The sequence below is a fragment of the Pithys albifrons genome, chromosome 20 (assembly GCF_047495875.1).
Source record: "Pithys albifrons albifrons isolate INPA30051 chromosome 20, PitAlb_v1, whole genome shotgun sequence".
Lineage (NCBI taxonomy): Eukaryota > Metazoa > Chordata > Aves > Passeriformes > Thamnophilidae > Pithys > Pithys albifrons.
In genome coordinates this window covers 10,847,315-10,859,087 of record NC_092477.1, presented here as the reverse complement: position 1 = coordinate 10,859,087, position 11,773 = coordinate 10,847,315, and the positions used below count along the sequence as shown (strand labels likewise).

General features: G+C 48.5%; 1 protein-coding gene across 2 annotated transcripts in view; it reads right to left on the bottom strand.

The window, feature by feature from the left end:
* Positions 1-5,007: 5,007 nt before the first annotated feature.
* The window catches only part of NOTCH1 (notch receptor 1), a 43,462-nt gene continuing 36,696 nt past the window's right edge, over positions 5,008-11,773 (bottom strand). For both annotated transcript variants that reach the window (XM_071574713.1, XM_071574714.1), the window contains exons 28-34: positions 11,282-11,498; positions 10,844-10,934; positions 10,428-10,593; positions 9,414-9,709; positions 8,948-9,095; positions 8,734-8,831; positions 5,008-8,289 (exon numbers count right to left, since the gene is read on the bottom strand). In XM_071574713.1, coding sequence (XP_071430814.1) covers positions 6,817-8,289; positions 8,734-8,831; positions 8,948-9,095; positions 9,414-9,709; positions 10,428-10,593; positions 10,844-10,934; positions 11,282-11,498 — 2,489 coding nt within the window. In that variant the 3' untranslated portion in view covers positions 5,008-6,816. The remainder of the gene's footprint in view (positions 8,290-8,733; positions 8,832-8,947; positions 9,096-9,413; positions 9,710-10,427; positions 10,594-10,843; positions 10,935-11,281; positions 11,499-11,773) is intronic.

Genomic DNA, 11,773 nt, shown 5'->3' with positions numbered 1-11,773 from the left:
GTCACAGCGAGCGCAGGGCCCGGTAGTTGGTGGTGGTGAAACGGGGCGGGACCGAGGGCCGCGGGTTCGAGTCCCGGCTTGGGGTGGTCGCGGGTTTGCGTCCCGACTGGGGCGGCTGCGGGTTCGAGTCCCGGCCGGGGATAGTCGCGGGATTGACTCCCGCCTGGGGACGCACCGCGTTTCCCCGCCCAGGGATTTGAAGGCTGCGAGTTCGCGTCCCGCCTGGGACCACATGGGTGATCGAGGTTCGAGTCTCGACCGGGGCGGCCACGGGTTCAAGTCCCGGCTTGGACACGCGGGGGTTCGAGGACCCGGGTTCGAATCCCCGCTGGCACACCCGGAGCATTCGAGGACCGCGGGTTCGATTCCCACCCGTGGCAGAGTTCTCTGTGCCAAGAGAAAAGGTGGCAGCCTTGGGCTCTCTGGTGCCGATGATGCTGCGCCATGAACATTAAAAAAACACCCAAATCCTAATCCTAACACAAAAGAGAAGCCTAACCCTAACCCTAACACAGCCTTGGGTCAAGAATTCCAATCCCATCACGGCGCCTCCGCGGTTCTGCCACGGGACACCCCCGGCCGGGGTTTGGTGGGGATGCCCCGTGGGTTCCCCGTGAAGTGTCGCGGTACCCTCTGCTCCCCGAGCCCGTGCATGTCGCGATCCCCAGCCCGTGCATGTCGCGATCCCCCCTCTGCAGTGTCGCGGGCGGCCGCCAGGGCGGGACAAAGCTCCGCCGATGTCCCGGAGCGGCTCGGGGGGATCGGGGCGGGCTGCTGGAACTGGGAACTTCCAGTGTTTGTAGAGGAGGAGGTAGATGCAGAGCGAGAAGAACTTCCCGTCTGTAGGGGCTGAATTAGTGACGGGATGTTAATTGGGGAAGGCTGGGGGTGCAAGTGTCCAAAAGGCAGCAGAATCATTGACTCCCAGAATCTTGAAGGCTGGAAAAGCCCTCTAAGACCACCGAGTCCAGCTGTGCTCGCCACTAAACCACGTCCCCAAGTGCCACATCCACACACGCCTTTTGGGCACTTCCAGGGATGGTGATTCCACCACTCCCCACACAGCCCTTTCCAATGCTTGACCCCCTTCCGTAAAGAAATGTTCCATAATGTCCAACCTGAACCTCCCCGGGAGCAGATTAAGTTCCCTCTGTTCCTGTTCCCTGGAGCAGAGCCCGACCCTCTCTGGCTCCAACTTTCCCTCCAGGGAGTTGCAGGGAATGGACGGTCCCCCTTGAGCATCCTTTTCTCCTGGATGAACCTTCCCAGCTGCTCCTGCTGCTCCAGACCCTTCCCCAGCTTCATGGCCTTTTGCATCTATCTATCTATCTATCTATCTATCTATCTATCTATCTATCTATCTATCTATCTATCTATCTATCTATCTTTCTATCTTTCTATCTATCTCTGTTATCTATCCATCTATCTGTGTTATATAGATATATCTATATCTATTACAAGATCATAACATGATGTCACACAGTTTTGTGCAAGTGTAAAGATTTCACTCCCCTCTCTCCTGGCTCTCTGTTGCAGGTCTATTTTGCACAAACACAAAGTTCTAAGTGGGGATCCCCATTCCAGCAGCAGAAGGATGTGTCTCATGCCCCAGCAGTCCCCACACTGTCACTCTGCACCCAAAACCAGCTTTGGAGGGGAAAATACAACGACCTAAACAAACATCTTAATCAAGGGTCATTATCAGTGCAAGAGCTGTGTCTGCAGCTTGATCATTAAAGCAGGGGAATATCCTCAAAGCCGGGTCCAGGCAGAGGAAGCAGCACTTTGATGCTGGTGTGGGAACCAGAGGCAGTGCTGTGATTTTTAAGGGCCTTTCATCTCCCTCTTTTGTAGGAACATTCTTATAAACCAGCTTGTCAAATACAATTTCCCTACACAGGCATGAGTTGCAGATAAAGTCCTGGCTCTCCCTTGGTATTTTCCCCAACAGGTGTAATCTGAGGAAATGTGATTTTAATTAGCCAGATTGACTTTTTAAAAATCCAGATGTGTTCTAAATACCATCAGCAGCTCACATCTGTGTCTAGAGTTTTACATTACATTTCTAACCCTCTTCGTATACATAGATATACAATGCAAACATTTATGATGGGATCTTACCTTTGCTGTTCTCCTGGTATGTGATTATAAAGAATTGTCACATTAAGATGTTTGATCCTTTTTACCCTGAAGTTTTTTAAGTGATTTGCTGTAGTCAGCAATACAGTTCTGGACTTGAGTGACCCATTATAAATAAAAGGCCTTGCAGGTGGGAAGAGGACAGCACCTGTCCTCCTCTCCTGCTTCCTGAGCTCACTTGGGGTATAACACAGATGATACTGACCTTTTCCTGTTGAATTCTGATGATTTATTCAGTTGTCAGGTTGCACACAACCATAAACACAGCTCTGCCCCAGGAACTTGCTATGAAAAGGATCATTCTCTGAGTTTAGAACAGGGAAGGTGGTTAAAGGAGAGAACCTGTATCCCTTACCAGTGTTCTGTATCGTGGGCCAAGTGGACAAGCTGAATTTTATTTATTTACTCATTTAGTTGCTGTGATTATTCACACTACCCCAGCCACACTAACCCATGTGTAATTTGAGGGAAACTGAATCCCAGGTGAATTTGGCTCCATCTGTACATTCTTCCGGGGGTGATTTGGGCTGCAGCAACAAATCGTCAATGAGGGTTAGAGCAGCTGTGAGCAGCTTTCTGAGCAAACACCAACAGCCTGGAGGTAGAAGCAATACAGAGTAGCAACTTCTAAATGTCCCATCTAATTGAGCAGGAATAATGAAAATAAAGAGTGAAAAAAAAAGCCCTCCAGCATGTAAACAAATAGTTCAGGTGCACCAATTCCTCACAGCACCAACATACCTGCTGTGGCAATAGCTGGTGCTAATCTTGTTTTGTGCAAACACTTCTGAACCCTTCCCTTGGTGTGGATATAATTTCAGTGCTTCTCAGCCTTTTCCACCTGGAATGCTAAAACAAACACACTTGCCCTGATCCATTCACTCTTCATCATCTTCTGGTGACCAGAGAGCTTGAAATTCAGCTCCCAACATCTTTACTGACATGAAATGAAGATGAGCTTGTGGAGGGACAATGTGTGTTGGTTGGAGGGGATTGGGGGAAGGCAAATCCTTCTGGATACGAGCAGGTGTGAAAGCCCTAAGTGTGGAGGGAGAGTTTGAAATGAGGCCAGTTCTTTTGTTTCGCATTTAACTTTGCCTCAGTTCCAGCTGGGGACCTGCGACCCCACGATCATCTCATGTACCTACTCAGCAAAGCAGGAACAAGGGACTGGCAGAAGTTTGGGTTTTACCAGACACTAGATTTTGCATCCTTACTACTTAGAAAACCTTTTCTGACTTCTAGTTTGAATTACATTGTGGCCAGTTTATTATTGTCTATTCATTTGCCTCTTTCCCTGGTATTTAGCCCTCTTTCTTTGTTCTGTCCCTCTGATCACTCCTCATGGAAAATTACATGCCTTGCAGCCCCTCTTCTTAAATGAGCCACACGTGTTTAGTTGCCTCTTACAATGTCACGTTGCTTTGCTTGTCCTCATAAACCCTTTTTTAATCTATTCCAGTCCAAATTTCTGCCTTGCCCAGGAGTGACTGGGCTGTTGTAGGACCAGACCAGACAGGAGAGGGTCTTACTAATTCCTCCTCATGTTGGCACAAGCCTCTGCCAGCCTCACTTGCAGCCAGCCATGGGCACAGATGTGCGGGAGAAGCCTGGAAGGATGGACTGCGTGGGAGCATGGCTGGATTCATGAACAGCACATCTGTGAGCCACAGTGAAGGCAGACACACTTCATTTAGCATATTCCAGATGGGATGCAGCAAGACATAACCGTGGGGAAGAGCATATCTTGGGAAGCCCATCTCCAGGATGTCCCTTGGGGTAATGACATCCTCACTGGTTAACCACATTTTGCACGGGGCAAAGGGGTTTGTCCTCAGTTAAAATACCCCTTTCCATGGAGTTTTCTGGGAGTGTATGCTGGAACTTCACCTCCCTGACCTCTGAACATGCTGTGTTTCATTGCTGGGTTGCACATAAACCACTACAGCACCAGCTGCTGACGGGTTGTGCAGCAAATGTCTGGTGGCTCCAGATCTGTCTGGGGCTGGATATCAGGTACATGTACACACATGCCCACTCCCTCCCCGGACACAGAGTGGAAAATACCAGCATTCCAGGCTTATGTGATTTGGGAGGAGGTCAACAGCTCTGCTATTTATATCCAGTTATTTGGGGACTTTGCAGCTGCATTTGGTCTAGAGACTCCCTGTGGGGCAGAGAAAGAATTCAATTAAATTACCTTAAAAATGCAGTAAGGACAGCAAACGTTTTTGGGTGATGTTTGTGCCCGGAGTGACACAAAAACTGTTCCTCATCCTAGGGCTTCCCAGTTCCAATCTGTCCAGCCACCACATCCAAGAGCCCAGGCACAAGCTCAGCATCACTGCCTGTGAAGTAGGAAGAACTGAAGGTAACTCCTAACACCACACTCTTCCCATAGTCTTTATGGAACTAAAAGCACGTGCCTATTTTTTACCTTTTACCCTTTCCCATCTCATCATCCAGAAAATGCTCATAAAAAACTGATCAGAAAGCAAAGTTTTATAGTACTTTGAACATGAGTGAGGGACATTCTTTAAAACAACTTTTCCATGTCTCCCTTTTATATCCTGACCTGATGGCAGAGACCTGAGGACATAAGAGCAACCATGGCACAGATGAAGGGCTACCTGGGCAGAGCTCCTCCTGCCTTGCTTAAAACAGGTGTCTCAAGTTGGTGAGAATTTTGCACAACTTAAGGAGAAATTTTCATTGTCCAAAGCCCTGCTCTGAGCTTTTATACAGAGAACAAGATGTAAGGGAAGCTCCAGTACTTTCTGCCAAAAGGCAGCCCTGCAGCATTGAAAACCAGCAGGTATCAAAGCCCAGGTTTCAACCAATCCGTAACAAAAACACTAAGTTCCAGTTTTAGTAAAATCTAGATGCCCAGAAGCATCATTTATTGCAAATCAGTTAACCAAAAAAAATACATCATTTTTGCAAACTACAACTTTGCATGTAGATAACTTTATTACAGAAGATAGGTTTTCTTAAACTACACTCTAGTTTATAAAACATAGGAAGATCCAACACCACGTGATGTTTTTATCACTCATATTAGGCGTGTCACAATAACAATGGTCTGAAATGTTAACTAAGATGAGTGCTCAGCAAGGCGCTGGGCCTTGAGAAATATCCATTTTATTTGGTGTTCTAATAAAAAGGAATGAGGAAAAGGAACCCTTTTCTTAGGTTTTCTTGATTAGCTGCTCTCTATTTGCCTGTCCCATACACATATCTAGTCTTAGGGTGTCTGCTTGCCTTTGCACCCGAGTGAGTGATATTCCAACACCTCTATAAGGTGATATATTTATGATATATTTAAGACTTGCTCATTTAGATTTTTGAAACAAAATCCACCTTTTCTTTAAAAAAAAAAAAGATATTTACAAACATTAAATCTGCCACAGGCTTATACTATATTTTACATGATACACAGAAAGAGTGTACACCAATATTAAAAAAGATGCATCACTCCGGGCTAACGATACAGAACAAAATGTTACTGTTCCACAGCACAGGCTCAGCTGTGCTGTCCTTCGCCCTCCAGTTTAGCCAGTCCAGCATCCCAGTAAAACCAGCAGCAGTGGCACTGCCAGAGGAGCTGGATCCGGGCGAGCGCGTGGTGGTGGCAGTGTTATAATGCTTTGTAGTCTCACTCAGGGTGTCTGCATTAACAGACACACCTTCTTTAAAATAGGCAGGCCATCCTTAAAATAAGGATGTGGTTTACAAAGTTTATATTGGCATTTATTTCTTAAACAGTTACTCAAAGGCAAACACACAAACAAACAGGAAAAAAACCAGTAAAAGTATTCAAAGTAAAATTAAGTCTCCTTTGTGTATATACTCCACAGTTATGGGCTTGCTCTCTTGGAATTTTGGCAAATACACTTCTTTTTGATGGGGGACAGTATTCATGTTTTGAAGTTGGTTTTTTTTAGCTTAGAACCTCTTCTTACAGGTCTATAATCCTGATTTTCTCTTTTTTTTTAGATCATAAAAATCATTTAAATATATATATTTTTATATATATATAAAAACAAGAGAGAACAAAAATTTCTATTATCAAGGCAAATGTACAACTATATAATACTGAAATTTAAACAAAGAATCATGACTGGTACCATAAAATGTCCTCTCATATAACAGCAAAGGAAACATTTTAGAGTACATTTAAAACATTTGTTGATACTTAATTTTTTCCCCCCTAGGGAGGTATTTTTAGTCAATTTTTTCTTCCCCTTTTCTTTCTCGTCTCTCTTTCTGAGTTGAAAGAGAAAAAAATAAATTAATGGCATTTCAGAATCACAAATTGCTGCTTATAGCTTTACATAAACATTTCCTCTCAAATCAAACACAATGAATCCCACCAAACAAAAGAGAACATCCTATAAAAACCTAATTTGTCAATTTCTTGAAACACAACTGGTGTCCCACATTGAGTTCTTAACAATAGAACATATAAATAAAAAAGGCAGTGTTTTCATGTAAAATAAAAAGTACATAAATAAATACTAAAAAAAAAGGAATTGTCTTTTTCTTTTTTTTTCCTTTTTTTTATAAAAACATATTTAAAAAGGATCCTTTAATAAAAGCATCCAATGTCCTTTTAAAAAAGATCTCCCTCGAGCTTCTGACTCTCACTGAGCACCAGCGTCTCTGAAACACTGTCCTTTACTTGAAGGCTTCGGGGATGTGTCCCATCTGTGACTGCATACTCGTGGGAGGGCTGGAGATGCCCTCGGACCAGTCGGACACGTTGGAATGAGGAGACGAGCTGGACCACTGGTCCGGCGACTCCGGAGATGGCGTTAGGAAAGGGTGGTCGGGCACCTGGAGCTGGTGGCTGGGGGTGTTGTCCAAGGGGGAGGAATAACTGTGCTGGGAAGGTGGAGTGAGGAACTGCGTGGTGGTCATGGGCTGGGCGAGGGAGGACGGCAGGGACGTGGGCAGCATCTGGGAATCTTGGGGCAGGATGGTGTGGACTGCCATGGTGCTGCTGCTCACTGGCTGCATGTCAGGCTGGCTCAGCTCCGTACCAAGGAAATTCTGGCCCATGTGGCTGCTCCCGTTGGAGCTGGGGTTGTGGTGCTGCTGTGGCGGCTGCTGCGGTTGTGGCGGCTGCTGGGGCTGCTGCGGCTGCTGCTGCGGCTGCAGGTTCTGCTGCTGGAGCTGCTGCTGCTGCATCTGCTGGAGCTGCTGGCTCTGCATCAGGTGGGGCTGGGAAGCCAGCCGGGTGTTGGGCATGGCCTGGTAGCTCATCATCTGTGACAAGCTGGTGGTGGGCAGGCCATTGTGCAGGGAGGTCATCATGCCGTGCTGGAGGTTCTGGGGCTGCTGGTGCGCCCCGGGTTGGATATTGCCTCTCAGGGGGTTGTACTGGTTCTGGACCATTCCATTCTGCAGCCTGGTGAGCCAGTCACACTGCCCGTTCAGCCCGGCCGCTCCGCCGACAGAGAAGCTCATTGGGGCATTGCTCATCACTGTGCTGGGGCTGGAGACCGGCAGGTGGGAGAGACGTGGTGGCACCGAATCGAAGGCCATCCTGCTGGAGTTTCCCAGGGCCATGTCCTGCTTCCCTGCCATGTTGAGGTGATTGATGCTCATGTGGGCATCTGGCATGCCTGGCAGATGATTCAGAGGCATGGAGGGGGATTGCTGAAAGGGAGAGGTCATCAGCGGAGGGGAGGCCACATCTGAGAGGTACCCATGGGGTGACTCCAGGGAGTCCACTGGGGACAACACACTGGAGTTGTCAAGCAGACATCCTTTTCCATCTTGGGACTTTTTCCTCCGAGCTTTGAGATCTTTGGCATCCTTGCCATTGCAGCTCAGGCCCTTGGTACTCGGCTTCCTGGCCTTCTTGCCCTGGACGGCAGGTTTGAGGTTGCTGATGTAGCTGTTGGGGGAGCAGAGTGGGGGTGACAGGGTGGGTGCTCCCAGGGGGCCGTTGTGCAGCGGAGGGCTCCGCACCAGGTTGTACTCGTCCAGCAGCCTCACGATGTCGTGGTGCATGCGCTCCTGGGCGATGTCCCGCGGGAGACGGTCCATGTGGTCTGTGATGTCGCGATTGGCAAAATGGTCCAGCAGGACCTTGGCGGTTTCGTAGCTCCCTTCTCTGGCTGCAAGGAACAGTGGGGTCTCCTCCTGGAAATCCAGCAGAAAGATGGTTAGGGTTGAGTTCACAGATTCTCTTGGCTAACACTGCCCCGAGCTCCACACCCAACACTATGTCATTGGGTGGCAGAGACAGTAATTATTTCTCTAGTGAGATTTTGCTGCTGCTTTTTCCTGTCCTCCTGAGCCTGTCCTTATACTGATATCAATCCAGGAGCCATATGAAAGACCCTGAACATGCTGGAGATGGCCACAAAAACACTGTACCAAGCTGCCCACCAAGCACTGCACAGCCCTTTAACATCACCCATACGACCAAATCCCACAGTGCTCCTTTGAGCTAAATCCAACTTCATTCACGGCAGAACAATCAAATCAGAGTCTCAGTGCCAGACATTTGTCTGGCAAAAATTACTCTTTAACAGACTCCCCAGATGGTTCTTTCCTTGCATATGTCAGCCTAGGAGACATTACCTTATTGTTCTGCATGTCCTTATTGGCACCATTCTTCAGAAGGACCACTGCGGCTTCAACGTTGTTCACAGCAGCTGCCCAGTGCAGGGCTGACTTGCCTGGAGAGGAAGACCATGAAATACAACACACATTAGTGAGTGGTAAGAGTAACAGCAACAGCAAGCAGCCCTTTCCTTCCACGTCTGAGGAAGCCCTGTTTCAGTTGCCTCAGTACCTAGGTCATCCACGGCATTGACGTCTGCGTGGCAGTTGATGAGGTCGTCCAGCATTCCCTCCACAGCCAAGCGAGCAGCCAGGATCAGTGGAGTGGTCCCATCATGCATTCGGGCATCAAGGTCTGTTGCCCTGTTCCTAATTAGGATCTGCCACAACAAGGGACAAAGGGCAAGAAACACAAATGTTAGGAGGGACAGACAGCAGGCACTCCAGGTATCCTGGTCTCAGGACCTGCAATCCCCTTTCCAGAGGTCAGGACCCACTCTTAGTGCAGGGATGCTGCTGTGGGGTTGCTGCTTTGCTGTGCCCCAAGACAAGAGGGACTTCAGTTTTCAGGACTTTCACCCCACCCCTTGCCCAGGTGAGCTGGAGATCCTGTGGTAAGCTCAGCTCTGTGACTGACTTAACACGCTGTACCCGTCCCTGCCCCTGAAACCCCTGAGACCGGTGGAAGGATCCATTACCTGGAAGACTCCTTGGGCATCGGCAGAGACGGCGGCGTGGAGGGGTGTCCGGCCCATGTTATCCTGGATGTTGGCATCAGCACTGGCTTCCAGCAGGCGCTTGGCAGCGTCGGAGCGGGAGTACCTGGCGGCCAGGTGCAACGCTGTCTCGCCCGTGCGGTCGGTCTGGTTGTGCAGGCTGGCGCCTTGGTAAATGAAATCCGAGATGACAGCGGGAGCATCGTCCTCCTCTTCACTGTTGCCAGTCTCCAGCCCTCCTCCGCTGCACGAGGCGATCATGAGGGGGGTGAAGCCGTCTGAAAGCACAGGGGAACCCCGTGAAAAAAGGCTTTTTACCCTTCTGTAATGCAGGCGGCTCAGCAAGATGCTCGGTCTGTGATAGATGCTTATTCTCGTGGGTGCAGCAAGACTGTGTTCCTGACTGGTTCTAAACATCAAACATGAATATCCTTCCTCTGATATGGATCTGAAATTCCTTAGTGGTATCTCATCACTCAGTGCTTTTCCTATTTCATCTGCTAGCTTGCACACTACACCATGCAAAGTGCAGTTTATAAGGAAGGCTGCTCAAAGCCAATTGAGCATGGTAAATATCTTCATTATTTCAGAGGACAACTTCACAGATGTGGGGAAGACCAAATGTTTGCAAGAATTTAAAAGCCTATTAATTACTGATATAGCTAAAGACCTGAAAGAAGGCTGTGAAATGCTTGGTGGGAGCGGAGGAATCTACAAATGGCAGAGATATAACCTGGGTGATTTAATAGGTGCTTCCTCTGTATTCTCTGATTTCCACCTCAGTGATTAAACAAAACAGCTCTCATGGAAAGCAAAATGTGACAAGGTCTATCTCTAAATCACACACAACAGCAACTGTGTGGTGCAGAACATGTAGCAGCGACTGCACACTGGCAAGAGACAGGTAGGGCTTCTAGGGCTGCTCCTCTGCAAGGGGAGAGGGAAGGTCTAAGATGAGCTGACAACCAGTGTAGGAGTGAAAGGGGTCCACCTTACCCGGCCCTCTGACGTTGACATCCATGCAGTCGGCATCGATTTCCCCCTGTGGAGGAGTAGGGGCCATGGAGGAGATGCGCAGGTCAGCGGCATCCAGGTGCTGCTGGGTCCACTGCCTGTGATCCGTCTGGTCATCCGTGTCCGGCAGCATCGCCTGCTCCTCAAACTGAGGAAATGACAGCAGGGCATCAGCATCCAGCAAAGCCCAGCCAGGCTGAGCTCCAACTGGGAAGCTCTGTGAGTCTCCAAGGTGTGTTTGTCACAGGCAAAGGAGCTGAGAGCAGCAATGCACAGCACAGATGGGCCCCTGAGGGTCCCTCTGCTCCCCTGCTTCCCGCAGCACTCTGCTCCTTCTGTGACAAACCCACCCAGTGAGTGCCTGCAGCACAGAATTGGGAGCATGGCAAAGGGCTTACCCTGAACTTCTTTGTGTCCAGTGTCTCCTCATCACCCCACTCATTTTGGTTGTCATCCATCAGTGTGCCATCTGAAGCACTTTTGAGGGGTCTATAAAAATAAAACCATACAAAAAGTTATCTTCTCTGCAGGAACTATCTGTGATGGATCATGTACATGCACAAACTGAAAGAAAAATCAACCCATCAATTTCCAGGAGGTTCCCCTCAGATTGCCTTTCATTTTTCACCAAGCGCAAACAGATCACCAAGCAGTTAAAACCCTCCTCCAGATGGAATGTTATTTTCCCCATGCAGAACTTTAAGAACCCTGATTTTTCTCCTCCCTGCTACACCAACATGATGAACAAGAGAACAAAATTCCAATGGGCTCTTTCAGAAGAGCCCTGAGCAGCCCTGCTGCGCCGTGTTTAACATGCCAGCAAGCAAATTACTCACTTCAGTCCAACAGAATCCTCCCCAAGCGGTTCCCGTCGCTTCTTCTTGCTCGACTCTGTCACTTTGAAGCCTTCTGGGAACCAAAGCTGCCCATGCTCCCTGCGCCGCTTACGAGACACCAGTACTCCCAGTCCAATGAAGGCAAGCAAGACCAGTGCAGCCACCACCACGTACATAGGATACAGCTGGGAGTTCGTCGCGGGCTCAGCTGTTTCACCTGCAAAACAGTGGGGCACAAAGAGATGCTGAGACATTAAGCTGCATAGCAAACCAGGGACAGAGTGGAAATGAAGGAAAATTAGTTAATAGAGGTACCTAAGTCTGATCTAAATCAGCCCCCCCCCTCCCCAAAATAAGGTCATTTTATACGCTATTAATCAGAATTGCAAACTATCGGCAAATTCTCGGCTGCACAAGCCAGCCTGCACCAGGAGACAGCTTCACTTTTTTCTCCTTTAAGGAAAAGGATTAGCAAACTTCAAATCATTGCGC